The 18,701-nt window shown below is 46.8% G+C and overlaps 7 protein-coding genes across 7 annotated transcripts; 3 read left to right on the top strand and 4 right to left on the bottom strand.

Annotated features, from left to right (window-relative positions):
• Positions 1-9: 9 nt before the first annotated feature.
• Positions 10-2,978, top strand: SPPG_01531 (uncharacterized protein). The gene is made up of 12 exons (XM_016749849.1): positions 10-305; positions 416-594; positions 670-833; positions 897-1,038; positions 1,096-1,158; positions 1,220-1,420; positions 1,482-1,610; positions 1,671-1,922; positions 1,998-2,205; positions 2,262-2,396; positions 2,473-2,578; positions 2,638-2,978. Exons 1-12 carry the CDS (start codon positions 140-142, stop codon positions 2,819-2,821), a joined length of 1,929 nt encoding a protein of 642 aa, XP_016612128.1. The 5' UTR covers positions 10-139; the 3' UTR covers positions 2,822-2,978.
• SPPG_01530 (uncharacterized protein) lies at positions 2,840-7,043 on the bottom strand. The gene is made up of 3 exons (XM_016749848.1): positions 6,508-7,043; positions 6,329-6,445; positions 2,840-6,264 (listed from the first exon to the last, which is right to left on the bottom strand). Exons 1-3 carry the CDS (start codon positions 7,018-7,020, stop codon positions 3,031-3,033), a joined length of 3,864 nt encoding a protein of 1,287 aa, XP_016612127.1. The 5' UTR covers positions 7,021-7,043; the 3' UTR covers positions 2,840-3,030.
• Positions 7,044-7,134: 91 nt separating this feature from the next.
• SPPG_01529 (DNA mismatch repair protein MutL) lies at positions 7,135-10,736 on the bottom strand. Its single transcript, XM_016749847.1, has 16 exons — positions 10,595-10,736; positions 10,422-10,509; positions 10,318-10,359; positions 10,033-10,245; positions 9,804-9,969; positions 9,598-9,741; positions 9,513-9,539; positions 9,383-9,461; positions 9,244-9,328; positions 9,095-9,174; positions 8,300-9,033; positions 8,162-8,227; positions 8,043-8,108; positions 7,738-7,984; positions 7,639-7,674; positions 7,135-7,576 (listed from the first exon to the last, which is right to left on the bottom strand). Exons 1-16 carry the CDS (start codon positions 10,727-10,729, stop codon positions 7,475-7,477), a joined length of 2,310 nt encoding a protein of 769 aa, XP_016612126.1. The 5' UTR covers positions 10,730-10,736; the 3' UTR covers positions 7,135-7,474.
• A 122-nt stretch (positions 10,737-10,858) lies between these two features.
• SPPG_01528 (uncharacterized protein) lies at positions 10,859-12,515 on the top strand (the record flags this gene model as incomplete). Its single annotated transcript, XM_016749846.1, has 9 exons — positions 10,859-11,025; positions 11,118-11,425; positions 11,513-11,558; positions 11,624-11,718; positions 11,778-11,845; positions 11,906-12,046; positions 12,111-12,142; positions 12,208-12,309; positions 12,374-12,515. Exons 2-9 carry the CDS (start codon positions 11,131-11,133, stop codon positions 12,513-12,515), a joined length of 921 nt encoding a protein of 306 aa, XP_016612125.1. The 5' UTR covers positions 10,859-11,025; positions 11,118-11,130.
• Positions 12,516-12,623: 108 nt separating this feature from the next.
• SPPG_01527 (acyl carrier protein) lies at positions 12,624-13,323 on the bottom strand. Its single transcript, XM_016749845.1, has 4 exons — positions 13,069-13,323; positions 12,942-13,013; positions 12,798-12,875; positions 12,624-12,727 (listed from the first exon to the last, which is right to left on the bottom strand). Exons 1-4 carry the CDS (start codon positions 13,273-13,275, stop codon positions 12,701-12,703), a joined length of 384 nt encoding a protein of 127 aa, XP_016612124.1. The 5' UTR covers positions 13,276-13,323; the 3' UTR covers positions 12,624-12,700.
• A 205-nt stretch (positions 13,324-13,528) lies between these two features.
• SPPG_01526 (uncharacterized protein) lies at positions 13,529-15,840 on the top strand. Its single transcript, XM_016749844.1, has 12 exons — positions 13,529-14,113; positions 14,182-14,342; positions 14,401-14,501; positions 14,569-14,617; positions 14,675-14,721; positions 14,782-14,884; positions 14,955-15,104; positions 15,162-15,221; positions 15,282-15,318; positions 15,388-15,455; positions 15,512-15,650; positions 15,707-15,840. Exons 1-12 carry the CDS (start codon positions 13,642-13,644, stop codon positions 15,778-15,780), a joined length of 1,461 nt encoding a protein of 486 aa, XP_016612123.1. The 5' UTR covers positions 13,529-13,641; the 3' UTR covers positions 15,781-15,840.
• A 654-nt stretch (positions 15,841-16,494) lies between these two features.
• Positions 16,495-18,565, bottom strand: SPPG_01525 (uncharacterized protein). Its single transcript, XM_016749843.1, has 2 exons — positions 16,852-18,565; positions 16,495-16,767 (listed from the first exon to the last, which is right to left on the bottom strand). Exons 1-2 carry the CDS (start codon positions 17,899-17,901, stop codon positions 16,708-16,710), a joined length of 1,110 nt encoding a protein of 369 aa, XP_016612122.1. The 5' UTR covers positions 17,902-18,565; the 3' UTR covers positions 16,495-16,707.
• Between the last annotated feature and the right edge of the window lie 136 nt (positions 18,566-18,701).

Genomic DNA, 18,701 nt, shown 5'->3' with positions numbered 1-18,701 from the left:
CTGCGGCACCTGACAGGCTTTTTGCCAGCAACGCATCTCTTCAGGAGGTGATGAACCTATATATCAAAGCCTGGTAGCATAGAAGATAGCTTTGGGCAATCTCTTCCAATAAATCTGCTACATTTTGTATCAGCCGTCCATGATGCTTCGGCCCATTTCACCCCCTACCACTGCGAGTTCCGGATCGTTAGGATCTGTAAAGCGTGGACCAAGACCTTACACAGCATCGAGGACAGTTTCACGTATGAGCGTCAGAGAGGAGGAATATGTTGATCGAGCCGCTCCGGCAGTAGAAGATGGAAGAGGTGAGTCAGCAGTTGCTGTTGACTGAATAAATTCTTGTAGGCAATGGACACGGATCCATTCCAATTAATATAGAATTATTGAGACTTTCTAACATAATTCTTTTTTTAAGAATACATTAACCCCCCAAGTCGGCGAATGTCTGCAGCTCATCTGCCGGATCTTCCACATGTTGACTCGGAACAGCGAGAGTTTGACAATCCCTCATTTCATGGAACACCAGACGACGGTGGCGCAGAAGCTCAAGGAAGTAATATGGACGGCGTTATACAGATGCTTTGTGATTTTGAGGTGTGTACGGCGGGACTAGGAGGTCAAAATAATTGCGAAGATGCCAAATTCAAAATGCCGGGTACAATTCTTTAGAACGGATTCCACCTTCTCCTTGACCGCATCAAAGAGGACATCCATAGCACAAAGGAAGCTGTCTCATTTCTGAAAAAACGAGCGACTATAGAAGAAGAATACGGGAAGAGCATGATTAAGCTTGCTCAAGGTGCTACAGCGGGTCGATCAGAGGGAAAGGAAGGGTAATTATTATGCCTATTCCGGTTCGTTTGGGATTCCTGTATGACCGTACTTTTGCTGTATAGATCATTTGGTACCGCATGGGGACAATTTACCAAAGTTCATGAACAAGTTGGTGAGATCAGGGTCAAGTTTGCCGAGGTTATAACGGAGGTTTCTGAAGAGCTTGCGGCGCTACATAAGAATACTGAGCGAAGTAGGAAGCAGGTAACTATCATCATACAAGGCTTTGAAAGATTCACTTCCAACGTGCCTTCTGTGTAGTTAAAGGAGGCTGGGCATCGACACTCTAAAACCGTTCAAGAGGCGGAAATGGCTTTGGAGAAGGTAGGCTCCTCTCTTCTGATGTTCAAAGTATCGACCGGGCTCAGCTGACAATGCTGGGAAGGCAAAAACACGTTATGAAGCAACATCAGAAGATTGGGAACGTGCCATTCTTCACCGGGAGCAACAGCTAGAAAGAGATGGCTTCAGTCGCTACGTAGGAGGAGCTGGAAGTGGCCTTCATAAAAGTATGTCAAACAAGAGTTTGTCATCGAAGGGGTTGTCCAATCCCATGCAGCGATGGAAATCGCAAAATCCCGCTAAGGTAATAAGACACTAGCAACTAAACGAAGTCAATATTCTGACATCTCGGTTTCCCTATGTAGCTGCAAAAGAATGAGGATGATGCCCGAGTTAAAGCAGCCATAGCAAACGAGGCTTATAAGACTCAGCTTCAGCAAACCAACACCATCCGCAGTGCATACTTTCAAAACCATCTTCCCAGATTCATTCGAGTGAGTTCCTTATATGCCTATGAAGCTTGCATTCTCCGTCTAAATAATGCCACTTCACAGTTGCTCAAGGAAACCAACGACGAATGCGATCAAGGGTTACAGTATCATCTCGTCAAATATGCTCAAGAGTTGGAGTCATCATTAATGAAAGAAGCTACGACACTGAGCCCGCTCGAGAGTGAGAAGCCTGGAATAGTGAAGATGGTGGAGAACATCAACAATGAGCGCGATTTTGAAGACTATGCAGCTGCATATGTGCAGAATACAAAGCAATTGCTGAAATCAGATCACCAATATACGCCGTATTCCATGGTGAGTCTCTTCTTCCAAGGGCATGACCTTGTTTAGGCATTCTGTCTTCCACTGACAATGATGGCCGCAATGTAGTCTGCTGAGGCTAGTTCGATAGTTCAATCAAAGCCCTCTTTTGGAATTGATCTTGTTGCTCTAATGGAGCGAGATGGGGTCCCGGTACCTGCGGTTGTAACAAAATGTATCGACTGTGTGGAACAATATGGCATGGGCGTGCAAGGGCTGTATCGAATGTCTGGTTCGACTGCGCAAGTTCAAAAGTTGCGAATGCTACTGAATAAAGGTGGGGCATATTAGCTACCTGTTGGTCCGCATCCACTGATTGATATTATCCATTAGATCCTGACACAGTACGCATGGAGGAATGGACTTCAGATATCCATATCGTCACTAGTGCTTTGAAATTGTATTTCCGCGAACTTCCCGATCCGCTGTTCCCCAGAGCCATGTACAGACAACTAATTGAGGCTGCCAGTAAGTTGATGAATTGTGCCAAACGTAGACGATGCCGATGGCTCATTAAAAGTTAACACTTGATATGCAACCACAGAAATAGAAGATGATCGTCTACGACTCATAAACATCCACGAACTGGTTAACCAACTTCATGACGCTAATTACGCAACGCTACAGGCACTCTCCGGACACCTATGGCGGTGAGTGCACAGTCAACATCCCGTCAATGCGTTCAATGTCTGATTGCAAATTGTCTTAGCGTCTCCCTCAATGAATCTCAAAATCGGATGACTGCAGCTAACCTCTCCATCGTCTGGGGCCCAACTGTCCTGGACTCTCCTGATCCTTCTCCTGATCCGATGGAAATTAAGTTACAGACACGCATACTGGAAATTGTCATTGCAAACTATGAGCATATCTTTGATACGGACGCGGACATTTGAGTTGCAATAGGATTGATAGCTTTGTACATTTTCTTGCATGAAATACTTAATTTATGAAAGCATACACCTTGTGAAGACGGCCGATTGAGGTTTGACAGTAGAGCTTCTGACCACTCAGAGAAAAACATGTGCAACATCTCCAAATACATGTAGAAATGGGCATCTGAAAGCTTTCGGACACTTTAGCAGGCCTATCAGTCTATTCTTATTCACGCCACTTCTCCCACTCTTTCCTCTACACTTGGATCCAGGCTGCCTCTTACTGGACAAGATATCCGTCTAAGAGGAATGCTTTGCCGACTCTTTGGTCTCCGCGGACTACCGGCTCGGTTCAGTTTATTCAGTGGTGCAGCAGCAAGTTCATAGCGCTTTGCCTCAAGCCCTCCAATTTGTTCCACAAGCATTGTACGCTGCATCAACATTGCGTCAATCTCCGCTGCGATGGTGTCTTGCGTTACTTGCAGTTGTTGAATGCTCTCGTTCAATACATTGATTTTGCTTGTCAAGTCAAGTTTTGTGGTTTCTAGGTCCTTGCTGCTGGTTGGTTCTGATGTGTCAGGTCTGGACACTGCTCGCTGCAAACTCAAAATGGCTTCCTTTATCTCTTTCAGCTCGGTTATTTCCATCACCTGAGGTGCGGTGGCTGGCCGTGCCAAGGTGACCTTGGTCTGAAGCAAGCCATGCGCATCAAAACAATCTAGCATCCTAGCCAATGAGTGCTGTATCGAGTCGAGTGCTTCCGTAGTGGCCAACTCGCGCCGAGCAAGATCTTGATGAAAAGTGAGGAGATCACGTAGGTCTGCCTGGCGAGGAGGTGTTATCTGCTGTGGCTGGGGAGGAGGGCAATATGCCTGAGGGCGAGCGGAGGCGAGAGAGGATTGAATATTTGAGAGTTTCGTATCAAGATCAATTGGAAGGTAGGCCACGAGGCAGGAGTGAATGGATTCGGTTAAGCGGAGGATGGTTGGCAGAGTACTTTCTGTTTGCTGAGGGGCCCCACCCACTGTTCCAGACCGAAGATTCTGAATTTGCGATGTCATTTCGCTCATCATCTCCTTCAGCTCCCGGACATCCCCACCCACACCATTCCCAGCACTAGCGCCTAACGCTTGTATCTGCTTCTTAAGTTCCTCAAGCACATCCTTTGTCACCATTTCATTCAAAACAGCGTCAATTTTCCCTGCAACGACGTTATGCGTATCCTGCGAAATGCTGAACATGCCGAGCAAGTCGTTCATTCTCTCCCCCGTCACATCGTCTCCGAGCTGCTCCTTCACGTCAATCAACTCTTGACGAAGCTGCATCAGCAATCCCCGGTGATCCGCTAATGATGATGCTAGGTTTCCATCTGTTGGGTTATCTGACCGTCTTGAATCAACGGACGGTGAATCGTTGTCACCAAGCATACCCACTTGTACAAGCTTGGTAAGCGTTCGCTGCATGTGTTTAAGTTGATCTGACATTCGGTCCAGCCGTCCATCGACGACGTCATGTCGACTTTGGCCTTCCCGTCCGCTTCTCGATAGTCTTTCTTCAATGCTTTCCAAGCTGTTTCGAATATCCGTAAGCTTATGCTGTTGCAGCATTGCATCCGTTGCGCTTTCATCAGTGGTGGATGCTGTGGACGATGCGCTTGGCAAGGCCTTCAGTCTATCCTCAACTGCATAGAAACGAGCCGTTTGTGTTTCTTGAACATGGTCAATGAGCTTAGAGAGGTGGATAAGTTTGTCGTTGATGGAAGTGATCATATTGGTTGTCGGCCGGTCAAGTCGGTCCCCTGAGGTTTGTTTTGGTGAAGGTGGGGGACGCAACAGGGCTGATGACAGACGGGCTTTGACGTCTTCTAAGGTATCGGATATACTTTGGATATCATTTTTTGTGAGATACCCTTCGTTTTGCATCTTTACGGCCCGCTCAATCGTCAGCAGAGAGTCCCTGATGTGGACGTTGTCAACTTCGGTACGCTTATCCAGCTTTTCCAGACATCGTAGTAGTTCCTGGGTGGTACTTGGGTCCAATTTGTCTATCAGCAGTTGTTTTGTGTTCTCTTGCGCATCACAGAGACGATCAATTCTAGCTATAATGGCGTCGTTTTGAGAGCCAGATTTCTCTTCGCGGAGGTGCTGAAGAGTAGTTGACAGCTCCTCGCGCATATTTGTGACAACACTCTGGAGTTCGGTCTGTTGCCCGGCACCAGTCTTGTCCACATTCTTGGCCCACGAGTCAATTCGCTCAATGACTGTCGATCCATGCTGCTGCAAGATAACCTTCATCTCTTCGACACCACCCTTAGCATCTCTCACTAAACTCATTGTTTCGGTTTGCTTCAACGCAGCTTTTTGATTGGATTCTGCTAGCATCCCCATCAACATGCCCATATCGACACTGTGCTGATGTTGAGTCTCATAAAGACCTTCCAAGCGTCCAGAGATGGAGTTCAATGCATCCGAACTCTTCGCCAGGTGCTCAGCCAGATGTGGGGATTGTTCTGACGGTGTCGAAAGCGTTAGCTGTAGTTCGCTGAAACTCTGTGCAATGCTATGCACTGTAGCATTCAGTGACGCAATTGATGCTTCTAGTGAACCATTTTGCCCTAAGGAAGCATTCGCATGCTGGCCACTAAATCGGGTCAAAGCTTCTTTTAACAATGTCTTCAAATCTTCTAGTCCTGCTTGGATACGCTCTCCATGATCGTCCTTCTGCAACAATTCGTGCACCATTTTGGCAATTTTGCTTGTTCGTATTTCCATTGAATCCGTTAACTCTACGACAGCCGTCTCTAGCTCGGTGGTTGAGGAGGTCTCATTGGGTTTTGGAGGCATGGCGTGCTTTAAATCCTGTACCGCTGTTGCAATGCCCTTCGACGTTTCTTCAAAGGTTCGCGACAATTTTGTTAATTCGGATCGCAGTTCGATATAACGCTCTGAGACATCAGTGGAAGTGTCGGCGCGCGTATTGACGTCCAACAGCTTAAGAAGGAGATCTTTCACATTGACGATTTCAGTTCGAATATCCTGCCCGGTGGGACTATAGAGCTGACTTGGTTGTTCCGAGTCAACAGTAGCATTGTGTCGTCTGGCGTAGCCATGAAATGCGGCTTGTGCAAACGTAGTATCAGATGTCCTCCTGGGTATTTCATAATACTCTTCATCTGCCTCTCTCTGCTCTCCCATTCTATCTTCAACAAGTTGGTCTAATTGAGGGGCACTCGGCAGCGGCATCGGCGAATGCATACCCGGAGTATGTGCGCGTGGAAGGAGCATTTTGAGTGACGCTATCCACTGTGATCGATCCACCCCCGATTCAGCAGCAAAGACTGCATCCTGCCTAGACGACATCCGCAGCCTAAATTCGTATCTTCCTGTCATGAAAGTGTTGGCATCTTTACAGGCCTCAACCTCGGTACATGTGCTGAGTTCGACGATGCGAAACGGTTGAGAGTCCTGGAATTCAACTGGCTTAGAGAAATAGTTCGAGACCGTCATACAATATTGTTCAGAGCCTTACGTCTTCGTTCTCATATAAGTGAATGATACCCATGTTTCCATTCTTATATGTCAAAATGCCATAAACCTTCTTCCAATTTAGCGTCAATTGAGTCCACAACCAACCGCCTCGTGCAACCTGCACGCATATGAAAGAAATTGAGATGAATATCGAGCAGAACCTGTAAAGTCGGTATCTACCTCAGAAGGAGGAGGTCTGACGATTTCAGCATCAGCATTGCGACCGGCCCCTCCTTTTCCGAACTTCCAGTCCGCGGCAGGACTAGCCCGCTCCTCGCCGTGTTCCAAATCAGCGTCCCAATCATTCGTTCCGCCCGACAAACCATCAAATTCAAAATCAAAATTATCTAGGAGACCTCCACTTGTAGATACAGGTTTCTGTGTACTTGATCCCCACAGTCCTCGCATGGGCGAAAATCTCGGTGACACATTCCCTGATGTTGGTGTGGGCGACGTAACGAGGGGTCCTCGGCCCAAACTAGACGGCGCAGGACCAGTAATAATGGACAGTGCGTCGGACGCTGAAATGAGTGACTCTGCACGTTGGGGTGCAGGGGGATATGATGCAGTCACTTTTGTTGGAGATGTTGGTGAGACTGCCTTTTTGCCATTTTCAGCCGGACTTTGTCGTTGTGGCGTCACTGGCTTTGATTGAGCAGCCTTCGCCGCTAGATAGGAGCCCAAGCTGTTCATGGAGGAACTCGGCGAAAAATATGAATCTCCCCACTAATAAATGTATCAGTTGAGCAGGCTTTCAAATAACTGTCCATCACTGGCCCAGGCGGGGCCATTTGAGACGATCAGTGGCTTGGTAGAACATTTGCTTATTTTGATACCAGCTTCTCCATCGTAATGATGTAGGCGGAAGACAAGTAAAGACTAAAAGGGATGTAATCAGCGTATGCCGCTCTAAATGAATCCATGGAAAAAACTATTTTTTGAATCCTAAGCTCGAGAACGACGGCCGCGACCCTCCTCTAACCTATACACAAAACAAACTACTATAATAGGCCTGCTCTACCTTCTCGTACAATCAATCATTGTAATCATTGAAATAAATACAGAGAAGGTACCATAAAAGCAAAAAACCGAGCCCAAAATCACGTGGCTACGCTGCCAATGAACGTTACACAAGATTAACCAGGACCTAATCCTCGACACCAAAGCAGGCCGCTCTTTGCGAATATTCTGAGGATATTGTTTTGAGGTCGGCCAAATGTCTCATGGTGGGTCGGCCATGCGGGCAGTTCTGTAAAGAGATGCTATTAACTACAGACCAGCAATGTAAGATGATGCAATCGTAGAAATTACCCAGGGCTGGTCCATTTCACCCATTTGTACAACAATCTTGGCAACATAGACATTTTAGCTTACAGTCAACAACAAGAGCACGTGCTTATGTTTGAGTACCTTTTTCATCTGACCCATATCCAATGCTGTACCAATCATCACAGCCGTCCGACACGCCTTCGATGCCATGAGTGTATTCAAACGTGAACATCTCACGTCTTCGTCCGCACCATCACCAAGTTTATGCAAAAGTTCTTCGAGATCCTTGATTGAAAAGGACACACCTTTGCTTTGGGGTAATGCCAAGAGTGTGACACGTTGTGAAGGTGGAGCGTCTGGGTCAAAAGCGATTTGGAAACCGTTGTTCCTGAGACGACAACATCAACAAATGCCTCTCAGCGAATACCAACGATGATGACAGATACCGCAGAATGTCCTCATGCTCAGCAGCTATCAATTCTTGTTGTGCTGTGAGATCGAGTGCGATCGGCCTGGAATCAAGTCAATGAAATGAAACCCGCATGATAGCCAGGCTCGTACGCACTGTAGTAGCTTTTGCGTTTCAATTTTCATTGTCCTTTTAAGATTTTCGTAGTTGTACTTTTCATCGCTAGCGAATAACCCAGATAAATCGCAAGTAAGTAATCGCGAGAACGCAAGTCAGCGCGCAAGCAGCGCATACCTTGCATGTTGATCGATGATAAACAGATCATTTCCTAGCCTCACAACGATGAATCCCAGATTGAACTGACCAAGGACTTGCATTCTCTTGAAATCTTCTTTTCTGATCAGCCTATTTAATTCTTCCACAGCAGTATTCTCGTCCGTAACTAAAGGGACTGTCCTAATCTGCCTCTTTCTGAGTTCCGCACGTTGCCGTTGCCGTTGTCGCATGCGTGCCGTTATTTGCACGGGATCGAATGCCATTGTCGCGCCGGAAGAGATATCGGCTAGATATTTACGAAGAGCGAATGCCCGATGCCGTGTTCCATCTGCAGCTTGCTTTCGGGACTTTTTTACTCTGGGGCCGGCTGTATCTTTCTTGGTAGATTCAGCGCGACGTTTTCCTTTCAGTAGTGCACCCCACGCACTGCCGGCGTTTTCTACTTCTTCATCAGAGATATCTACATTCATCTCTGTACGCGGAATCGGCTCCGCTTCAACCAGCTCAATGCTTGCGTCGGACGGCGTATACTCTATGTCAGCCGGATCCGCTGCGAGTGGTTCATGAAAGATGTCTTCAGGAACCTCGGGGGATGAAGCGACGTGACGAGGAGTAATCACAGGTGACGATTTTACGCTGCCCCGTTGTGACAATGTCTCCTTCGATGACAATCGTCCATCGAAGCTAGGTTCGACGGGCCGTTGAGTAGCATATGTTCCTTGAAAAGTCTCGAGGAACTCTCTGAGCTGTTCCTAGAGAGCGAGAGCGCAATGAGACTCATGTTATTGTACGGTGCGCTCTAATTGAACGTACTTTCAAGGCATCGACAAGTTGTCGCTCATCCTGAAGAAGCACAGTGCGCTTATCTGGAGTGATATTCACATCATATCGCCCTGAAGTAAGCTCTGTTAGTTGATTTTACTGATTCTGGGCTGCATGCTGATCCCAGTTGTCTCAAATACCTGCTTCAAGTTCCAAATTCAGAATTGCAATGGGGTATTTGTGGGTAACAAAGCCCCCATAAATTTCATTGACGACTTTTGCGATCTAAAAAATAAAAAATGAGAAACCATCATAAATCCAGTTAATATAACTACTCACTTTGGGCATATCGCAGGGCCTTTTATTTATGAAGAAGTATTGCCGATCTGTGCTATTTCGTGCATAGTGCGGGTCTGGGCTTTGGACACATGAGAATACTGAATCGCATCATTTACCGCCAAGTCCTCACCGTGATATGAAACCCGTAACAACCAGCCTACATCAAATGCGGATGAGACGAAAGGTTTCCGTTCAGGGAGCTAATTGATCCTTACGTTGGTATTTCCGAATCCCCTTCCATGCCAGTCAATTTGATTTCAACCGGTACCAGCTGGTCTCTCAATTTTGCGCCAAAAACGTTTGAGATATTATCCCTCAGGGTTATATTTCCGTGCGTGGTAAATATGCGACTCCGCTCTCTACAAGGATATAAGAGATGTTTCACGAGCCATGTTCCGCAGCAAAGAGAAAATCAACATACCCTTTTCCGATTTGATTGCTAAACGATATGCGGATGCCAGTGCAAATGATTGCGTAGGCCTGAATGAGATCCAGGCATTTTGCATATTCCCGCTTCAGATTGCGCTTGAACTCATGCAAGCGGACAGGTAGAGAGTGAAAGAGATTGGAAAGAGCCACCGTTGTACCTGATGAGCCAAAGAATCAGCCTATGTTACAAATAATACTGAGGCGAATATCGCAGATTGTACCTTTGGCTCTGGCCAGAGGCGCCGAAGCTACCAATTTTCCCCGGGAATCGTACTCCAACTTGGTCCCTACTGGGACCTGATCTTCGGTGCATGTCACCACGGTGACTTTTGCAAACGAACATAGGGAGCTTAGAGCCTCCCCACGAAAGCCAAACGAGTTGACGCGGTAAATGTCGTCAAACTCTGCAATTTTGGATGTATAATGTTTAAGTGCTATTGAGCAGGATGGGTGAAGCACATTGTTAGCAGAGATTTAAGTCGATTGCATGTCAACGCCATTACTACCCAAGGTGGAATAGTCGTGAGGGGATATTCCAAAACCATTATCTACAAAACGGTCAAGACGTGAGTGACGGTAGATCACGTCCATGACCTTGTAACATCAGCACCTATCACTTCGACCGACTCAGAACCATACTCCTTCAAACGAACTTCAATACTAGTCGCACCAGCATCTATGCTATTCTCAACCAACTCCTATTGCGGGGAAACAATTGTGAGCAAAAAGAGCTGTGCGGACGAAAAAAACATATGTCTCTCTCTTGTTTTATTGGTGAATTACTTTTACGGCGGTAGCAAGATCAAGAATAACTTGTCCTGAGCATATCCTGTGGATTGAGGCTTTATCTATAGACTTTATGCTAGCCTGATTGACCTCTTCACTGCTCATTTCCCCGACCTTAACATGTCCAGCCATCCAGGACAAGATGATGCTGCTGGTTGATGAGTCATTGCTGATTTGCTTACGCGACTCTGCACTACAGAAGTATCATGTCTGCAATATACTCAAACAGCATCATAATATCTCATTCTAAAGAATAGTTTAGGATATTTATTAAACGCATTTAAAGATAGATTATTATTATAAATATTAACCCTGACATACTCGTCGTGGATTTTTGACCACTGTATCCTCCTGCAAACTCATAGCGTTGTCTTTGCAGCTCACAGCGTCAGCAAAGACCGCCGCGCCTCCTTGTGCCACGCTGTCAGGTGGGGGAGACTCTTTGACGTTGCCTTCCATCTTTGCCCTTCATCTATAGATCTGATCAGCACCTTGTCGTTTTCCTCACTAACCACTGAAGATAACTGATTATCATGCGTGTCGTTGGCCATCTGTCGCGTCGCCTTCCGAAGCAAATCGTACAGTTGCACGGGCAGACACGATGCTTTAGCCGGTCGAGCTTTCAGGGATTGTCAGCATCCTCAACCCCCTCTGACACGACTCCCGAGAAACCCGAGCCTTCCCACCCATCGACCAAAACGAGCAAAGCAAAAGCCATCGTGAGCTCCATTCTGCACGGCAGCGAGAAAGCCAAAAGGGATGAGGCTGACGATAACCAGACCTATTCAAAGATCCTGGCCAGAGGAAAATACGTGCATGAATTGCAGAGTATGTGGCTGTGATGCGTGTTGACGCATAAAGTGCTTGTCTCGAGCTGCTAGACGAAATCGTACTCATTATATTGGCTCGAATTAGTCCACAATGTAAAACCCGAAGCTATGCAGGACTATATCCAACTCCTGTACGTGTTTTGCCATCCGTTATACTTACCGCGATATTATTTTTGAGCTCTATACAACTTTTCAGTGACGAAAACTACCCTCGAGTAGCGGACATGCCAGAATTCAAAGTGAAGTTATTTGGCAGCTGGACAACCGAGTTTGGGGAACTCGACAGGGCTGGTACGATGACCTTCATTATCTGTTGATTATTAGGAGTCAAATCTAATAATTTGCGTTAGTTCACATATGGGAGTACAATAACTATCCTGGTTACATTGAAACCCAAGCCTTGCTGAAGAAAGATGTTGTAAGTCTTGCGGTATCGGTCGTCCATCGCATCATTATATTCAATCTCACCATCCTTTAGCGGTATCAAGCATTCTTGAGACAACTGGCGCCTATGCTACGATCAAGACAGAATCAGATGCTGTTGGAGTTTGCCTTTTGGCAGGGATCGTCACCAGAGATACATGATGGGATATATGAGCTGCGATCGTATCTTCTGAAGGTGCGATTAAGTGCATCTGTCGTTTAAAGTCGAACAGGGGTCTGACCACTTTCTCTGAGATTAGCCGGGTCGATTGCTTGAATGGGAAACAGAGTGGTAGGTACTTAGGTACCTCATCAATGGTTGGCACCAGGTTATCTAACACCGATGGCATTTCGCAGGCGACGTGGGTTGGACGCTCGTCGGAGATTCGTGCAGCCAGTGGGAGCGTGGTTCTCCCAGCTTGGACCACTGAACTGGGTTCATCACATGTGGGCGTATCCGTGAGTATTACACATTCGAGGTGAATGAGCGTTGGTATGCGATATACTGAACGAGATCTATTAGGGATCTTCAAGTCCGAAAGGAAATGCGAGAAAAAGCCTGGCAGGTTGACGGGTGGGCGCAAACAGTCGCGCGAACTGTACCATTGATTGAAACAATGGAATCTACAATTATGAAGCCAATGCCCTTCTCTCCATTGAAATAAAAAACATTCCGCAGCGGAAATATTGGGCAATCATCCGGCGTCTTATGCAAATCTGGTGCCTGCGTCATTCGTCGAATGCATAGGGCGCCACTTGGAAAAATGAGACGATTCGCAATCACCATGGGGCATTATATATTGTGAACAAATGAATTTACACGATCAGCCAGTCTCTATCTGTGACGCTTCTACATAGCGTTTTTGTTTGCGAAAATCTGCCGTGGGAGAAGTGAGATGATCAACAATCCATAGAGATATTCGCGATCTATGCATGAACAAAATTACCTTTTCAGATGCCTGCCGAGGAGTCATAATCTCTTCGGCATCACGGTCTGGAATCTCAATGTTGAACTCATCCTCCAACTAAAAGACGGTAGTTTTTTAATTAACTACTGCCATGGGTTCTTGCCAATTGACTGAAACACATACCGCCATCGTAATCTCCACTTGGTCAAGACTGTCCAAGCCAAGGTCGTTGATAAAGTGGGCGTCCAAGTTCAACTAGCGCAAAGCAATGAGCACACAATCTTCTATAACTAGGCGCCTGACTACATACCTTTGAAGCGTCAACCTTGTCGAAATCGCGAAGCAGTTGCAGCACCCTGTCCTCGACCTGTTGAGGCGTCAATGGAGCCTTCTCAGCCGAGTAGAAACGGGTCGCGAGGGTGATGGGAGTGAGACGAGCGGGTTGGAAGACGGGAGTCTGGACGAGACGAGGCGTCAAACGTGGAACAACCCGCGCGAATCTGAAAAGGTTGGACATGTTGATCAACTAGGTGTTGAGGATGAACGATGGTTGCAAGCAATAAGGGGACTGGGGTGTAATTTTGCTTGTTGACAAAATGTCAAGAATCTGTTTGTATGACTGTGCCCACAACTGGCATCCGTGCCACAGGCGGTTGCTATGGCTGGTTGGCAAGATCGCTCTCAAGTTACTGCTTATGTAAACGCGACACGTGCAGGCGGGGTGAGTCACGTCCACTGCTCGCTCGACCTGGCTGCGATGTTCCTGCACTGGCTTTCCGCTCTCGACATTGACAAACGTAGACGTATGACTCGGAGAAGAGCGGTTTCCATTGTAACAAAAGTCGGAAATTAGTCGATAAAGACAACGCTGTTCGACTTTTGCATGGAAGACTCTCCGCAGCCTGAGCGAAAGTCGGCTAACCGTCGAGCCGCGGCACTCAGTTTTTTAGCGAACATTAGTCTTGGAAAGGACTCTAAACCAAAACCCCCGCAGTCCAACCGGCCTGGATCTTCCAAACCAGTGTCTCCTGCTGCTCAAGATGTTCCAGATATTGCTGTTGAGAAGCCACGACAATCGGCGTCTCAAAATGGAGTTGGAGTGGAGGAGCTGATTCCACCTAATGTCGTTGATACTGTCCAGTACGAAAAGGCCCCACCAGTGCAACGGCAGTACAATGAGAAGGAGAAAGCAGCCATAAGCTTTTTAGCCAGTATCAGCCTCGACGCAAGTTCCGACAAAGAGAAAGTACCTAGCGTCGAGCAAGTTCCTTTACAGTTCCCCGTACCATTAGGAGGTAGCTTTGCCTCCACAGGATTCTCTGAAACCATGCAAAGCCTTGGCGTATCTAATACACGTGAGCGTCTCTCCAGCTGGCTCACTTTGAGGCTGCATCCGCTTAATCATACATATTGGGCCGTTTAGCACAAGCATCCTATATGCCTCCAGCATATCAGATCTACTCTGGTAGAGTGCTCAACCGACAGCGCGACAGTACCTCTCGTCGCGGCTCGTTGACCGACGTTGGAAGCGTGAGCCCCTGCAATACAATGTCAGGACATCGAGTGACGCTCACAACCGTAACTGTGAGGGTCAAAGCTTTTGCTCATACTGGAACCTGCAGCTGATATATCAATTATACAGGGTGCGCCACTGTCAGTGTTCTCAATAATTCCGTATAGAGATGCAAAATCTAAACCACGACGACGTCGGACACGATCGTCAAAGTTTGCCCCCCATTACTTGTAAGAATTGTCCTTATTGTCGCTCTCCGCTCCTCACCTTACTTAGGCAGCCGATATGTTAATATAGTGATAAGATTGGGTTTAATTTAAATATGGACGCAGTGAAGCGAAGAAAAGTAAGTTCAGATAGACTACCTATAGTCGGTAATCTACATTTTGACGCAATCGTTCAGTTCGCCCAATCCTACGCCCATCTTTTGGAACCAGCCTTAAGCCTTGAGTAAGATCATAACCAGCGTCAATCAATGGAGAGAGTTACGCTGATTACTGTCTTTTTTAGACCCAAAACGGTGGAGAATTCCTTGTACCATCCTTTCTTCCTGGACGACCCCGAGCTTCGTACCGGAAAACACCGGACTGTGATTACGCTCCCTTGTTTCATGGTACATATATAAGTAATCAGAAGCTATTACTTTTTCGATTTATAACCCAAGCCTTCGCGCCGTTACCAAGGGGTCTATTATCCAGTACAGCAAACCATCGGACATCAAGAAGGAGCTGAATGAGCATTTTAGAGAGACACATCCGACGGTAGATTCTACCTTGACATTGACACAAATTCGACGATTGAAGGATCGGCTGTTGAAAGTCGGTGAAATGCAGGTGGGAACGTCATATGAGTGGATTATCGGTTGTCCTCGCATCTAATCTCAGGTATAGGACTTGGAGCTTTCGAGTGTTGCTTGCGCATATGTATATTTCGAAAAGCTGGTTCTGAAGGTTTGTACCACGTCTATCCGATGCAGGTAATGAAGTTACAGTTAAATTGTGGATGAGCAGAACCTTGTCAGCAAGGAAACGCGAAGGCTTGTCGCTGGTATGTAGTTCCACGTACAAGTGCAAAGTGGAAAGAAAGCTTTATATGAACACCTCGTTGCGGGTTTAGCGGTCTGCTTGTTTCTCGCTGCAAAGGTGAATGACCCAAAGGAGGTCAATTATACCAAGCTTTTGGAGGTAGGTGGCCCAGGCATTGACGTTGACGATGAAGATTTGAACTTCCTCGTTTCTAGACAATGGAGAAAGTCCTAGACGTGGCTCCAAAGGAAGTCATGGCTAACGAGTTCCCCATTTATACCGCATTGGAATTTACCCTCTTTGTTCCGCTGTGGGAAGTGATGCCACATTTGGAGCGTATCATCGATGCATCAGGTCCGCTGTTATTACGAATCGATATATCCGGCTTGTGCTAAATCATACTCTTCTAGCGAGTCACAACACGATTGAAGATTATATTGAGAATAAGACTTTTTTCATGCATCTCTTCCACTTGAAAGATTGACGATGACCTGACTTTTTGTATCATGATTATTTTTGGTTCTTTGCAATATACTCTCCTTGTAATTTTTTTGATCGTCTTATTGTACAACTAGTATCGACTATTTCATCGGACAAATAACGGGAACACAGCAGAAACACTTGTCCGATGAAAAATTCGATACTAGTTGTATGTTCCTGACAGAAATGGTAAAAATGACGAGCTGTGCATGGCATCTAAAAAAGATGTTGTTGGTTTCTTAAAGAATCATAGTATGTGAAGCGTCACCGCATTGGAACATCCGTGTCACATACAGGACGAGCCTTCAGACTAAAGCTTCTGCATCAAAATGCCGGCTGAAACTATTGGTACAGTAGTCGAGCAGACGGAAGTTAAGATTAGAATCAGCCAATCACTTTGGCATAAGAGGGTGCAAATATAATCTATCTGATGAGGAAGATAATGCGGATTTCTTTAGGAGTGGAGTGCATATGGTGAGCGCTCGCAAGTGCTAACTTTTCCCTTGACGACTGTACCAGGCCAACGCACATATCTGCCAAGGGACGCGCTCGAGCATCACCTAGTTGGTACAATCCAGTCGAACAAAACAAGCTTGTTCCATGGTAAGGTGGGCAGCATGCACCGCTCATCGATGGCAACGGTGTAGCTTCGGTTGATTACTGAACAGGTTCAGACAGCTTTCCACTAATCAATGAGATATCTTGTAGATTTACAGGTCTGATGTCCAGATCCGACACCTTGAACAACAGGACGTAGCCATTTTTACTCAAAGCCACTTATATTTCAAAGTGGGAATCTGATCTAGATACAAAGGAGCAAACAAGGGAAGAGCACCTAATAGAATCAGGGAACAACGCTTTGCTGCACGCGCCAGGTACTGGATTCCGGCCAAATCAACTATCCAGCGGCTGTTTGAGAGGGGTTATTGGGTTAGGGAAGACGAACGTAGCAAGGGCTACCTTGTCGAGAGACGTGGCGCTTAAGGGCATCCTACAAGGGAAGGAAACAAGGAGTTGGTCGGATGTTGCGATAGCAGATTCATTTGAAATATCAACTACGAAGCGGCACCCTCACCATTCTGGAGAACCGTTTTCCACAACTTTCGCATCCAAACGGCTTAATAACTGTATGTATGCTCCGAAAATGTCTCTTCAAATCATGACTCCTCCGAAAGCTGGCTTCGCACAGTTCGCAGCGGTATGTCCGTTCGGCTCCATGAGATTTGACGTGTGCCCGGAGGGCGAAAGGTTTTGCAAAGGTTTTATCACAATCTGCATATGGGCAAGCCAGAGGACCGGGTGAAGAGGTCGCTGGTGTTATTTTCTTGGGTAACGCGGGAACACTTCCCGGCGAGAAGTGAAAGGCGGTGGCGGGGGATGTGGTGGTGGAGTCGGGGCTGTAATGTGGGCCAAGATAGGGTGAAGCAAATTGGGCTGGAAAGGGGATGGTTCCGGGTAACATCATGTGGATGTTGGGCATGTTGGGCATGGTAGAGTAAAAGGCTCCTGGTCCCGAAGGTCCTGCCATGGACAACATTTGCGGCGCCGATGAAACCGCAAGCGCTAATGTATGAGGAGTCCCCGCATCTGTGCTTGCATGTCCCCTGTTTCCCCCATCCTCTGATTTATCTTGATAACCCATGTGGTGGCTGTGATCCACACCATCCCCAAAATCCAATAACTCATCAATGCCGAGGGCCCCCTCCCCGCCTTCACCTGAAATCGAATTACCGGCCTCGTCGCTCAAGCTCGATGACAGCGTCGGCGAATCCGAGCGGTCTTGGCCCATGTTGTCGTGCTGCACTTCGTGGGATTCGTACGCTGAGAAAACCGGTTGGTGTCCATGAGCAAATAACATATCTGGGCTGATACTATTGAACAGTATTGGATCCATGGCCATGAACGACTTTGGTATCATATGGACGGGGTGCACCGCGGCGCCCGCGCCAAGTTGCTGATGCAGCAATCCCATCCCTCCCATAGCATGTTGTCCGCTGTTCAATAGGCCGTTCATGTCGCTTCCCGTTACAATGTGTACTCCTCCCCATGTCGGTGCTGGCAAGGCCCCCGACGGGACATAATTTGGCATTGTAGTTGTAGGTAGGGCCGGTAGAGCTGTCGACATGAATGACCTGATGATAGGCGGGAAGATACAAGACTGGGGAGAGTTATGTCCGACTGGAGAGTGTAGAAACAGCTAAATTACACAACAGGCGAAGATAGCGCACTGTAATACGTTATGTATTCGCTCTTCTGGATGTGGCAGGCAGCAATTTGACATCCCATCAATTGAAGCCAAATAGCTCTCCCACCACTTCGGAATTATGAGTGTCCAATGGGGAAATGGGGTCGAGCCTACCAGAATCTCTTCCGTTCGTATTTAGTTCGCGACCATATCCCCAATCCAGTTGGTTTTGGATTTCCATAAATTGCCGCAACAGGGACAGAAATAGATGCAGATCCAAGGATTACTTTCCGAAAATACGTCCTTGTATTCGCGGATATTTTCCAGAAGTGCACATGCAATAGACAGCTTTGAAGGTTGAATTCTCTTCTCCGAGGCAAGTAAGCCAGGGTTAGTTCCCAAATATATGATATTTTCCGAGGGCAAGAACCCACAAAGCCCACCCGGAGAATATTTTGAATCCGTATTTAATAGTTCTGGTTACAGCTATTACGCTCTTCTCAATCAAGACTTTACATCACCGACCAAACATCGGTGCAAGGACGAGGGTGCAAGAATAAATTGAGATATTTTTTCCTTATCCCTCAGCAGATTCTTGTTTACATGTCCAATGTCATAATTGTAATAACATACGAACCTTTTATACTTGGTGATGTTATGGGCGGAAAAGGGTTACGTGATCGCTGAGTCAGTCTAGGTGGGCTGATCTTGGATGACCTGACATAGCTTTCACGCTTTCC

The sequence above is a fragment of the Spizellomyces punctatus genome, assembly GCF_000182565.1.
Source record: "Spizellomyces punctatus DAOM BR117 chromosome Unknown supercont1.2, whole genome shotgun sequence".
NCBI lineage: Eukaryota > Fungi > Chytridiomycota > Chytridiomycetes > Spizellomycetales > Spizellomycetaceae > Spizellomyces > Spizellomyces punctatus.
Note: the sequence above shows the minus strand (reverse complement) of the source record. Positions and strands in the feature narration are given on the sequence as shown.

What these genes read in the sequence shown, in the direction of transcription:
- SPPG_01531 (XM_016749849.1), top strand. Translation starts at nt 140, where the DNA reads ATGATGCTTCGGCCCATTTCACCCCCTACCACTGCGAGTTCCGGATCG. An exon ending in ACAACTAATTGAGGCTGCCA is followed by an intron (nt 2,397 to 2,472) that starts GTAAGTTGATGA and finishes ATGCAACCACAG; the next exon opens with AAATAGAAGATGATCGTCTA. An exon ending in CTCTCCGGACACCTATGGCG is followed by an intron (nt 2,579 to 2,637) that starts GTGAGTGCACAG and finishes AAATTGTCTTAG; the next exon opens with CGTCTCCCTCAATGAATCTC.
- SPPG_01530 (XM_016749848.1), bottom strand. Translation starts at nt 7,020, where the DNA reads ATGAACAGCTTGGGCTCCTATCTAGCGGCGAAGGCTGCTCAATCAAAG. An exon ending in TCAGACCTCCTCCTTCTGAG is followed by an intron (nt 6,446 to 6,507) that starts GTAGATACCGAC and finishes ATATGCGTGCAG; the next exon opens with GTTGCACGAGGCGGTTGGTT. An exon ending in ACTTATATGAGAACGAAGAC is followed by an intron (nt 6,265 to 6,328) that starts GTAAGGCTCTGA and finishes GTTGAATTCCAG; the next exon opens with GACTCTCAACCGTTTCGCAT.
- SPPG_01529 (XM_016749847.1), bottom strand. Translation starts at nt 10,729, where the DNA reads ATGGCTGGACATGTTAAGGTCGGGGAAATGAGCAGTGAAGAGGTCAAT. An exon ending in GTTACGGGTTTCATATCACG is followed by an intron (nt 9,462 to 9,512) that starts GTGAGGACTTGG and finishes ATGTGTCCAAAG; the next exon opens with CCCAGACCCGCACTATGCAC. An exon ending in GGCCCTGCGATATGCCCAAA is followed by an intron (nt 9,329 to 9,382) that starts GTGAGTAGTTAT and finishes TTTATTTTTTAG; the next exon opens with ATCGCAAAAGTCGTCAATGA.
- SPPG_01527 (XM_016749845.1), bottom strand. Translation starts at nt 13,275, where the DNA reads ATGTCCAACCTTTTCAGATTCGCGCGGGTTGTTCCACGTTTGACGCCT. An exon ending in ACAAGGTTGACGCTTCAAAG is followed by an intron (nt 13,014 to 13,068) that starts GTATGTAGTCAG and finishes GCTTTGCGCTAG; the next exon opens with TTGAACTTGGACGCCCACTT. An exon ending in AAGTGGAGATTACGATGGCG is followed by an intron (nt 12,876 to 12,941) that starts GTATGTGTTTCA and finishes ACCGTCTTTTAG; the next exon opens with TTGGAGGATGAGTTCAACAT.
- SPPG_01526 (XM_016749844.1), top strand. Translation starts at nt 13,642, where the DNA reads ATGGAAGACTCTCCGCAGCCTGAGCGAAAGTCGGCTAACCGTCGAGCC. An exon ending in ACGCAGTGAAGCGAAGAAAA is followed by an intron (nt 14,618 to 14,674) that starts GTAAGTTCAGAT and finishes GCAATCGTTCAG; the next exon opens with TTCGCCCAATCCTACGCCCA. An exon ending in ATTATACCAAGCTTTTGGAG is followed by an intron (nt 15,456 to 15,511) that starts GTAGGTGGCCCA and finishes CCTCGTTTCTAG; the next exon opens with ACAATGGAGAAAGTCCTAGA.
- SPPG_01525 (XM_016749843.1), bottom strand. Translation starts at nt 17,901, where the DNA reads ATGTCGACAGCTCTACCGGCCCTACCTACAACTACAATGCCAAATTAT. An exon ending in GAAAACGGTTCTCCAGAATG is followed by an intron (nt 16,768 to 16,851) that starts GTGAGGGTGCCG and finishes CTTCCCTTGTAG; the next exon opens with GATGCCCTTAAGCGCCACGT.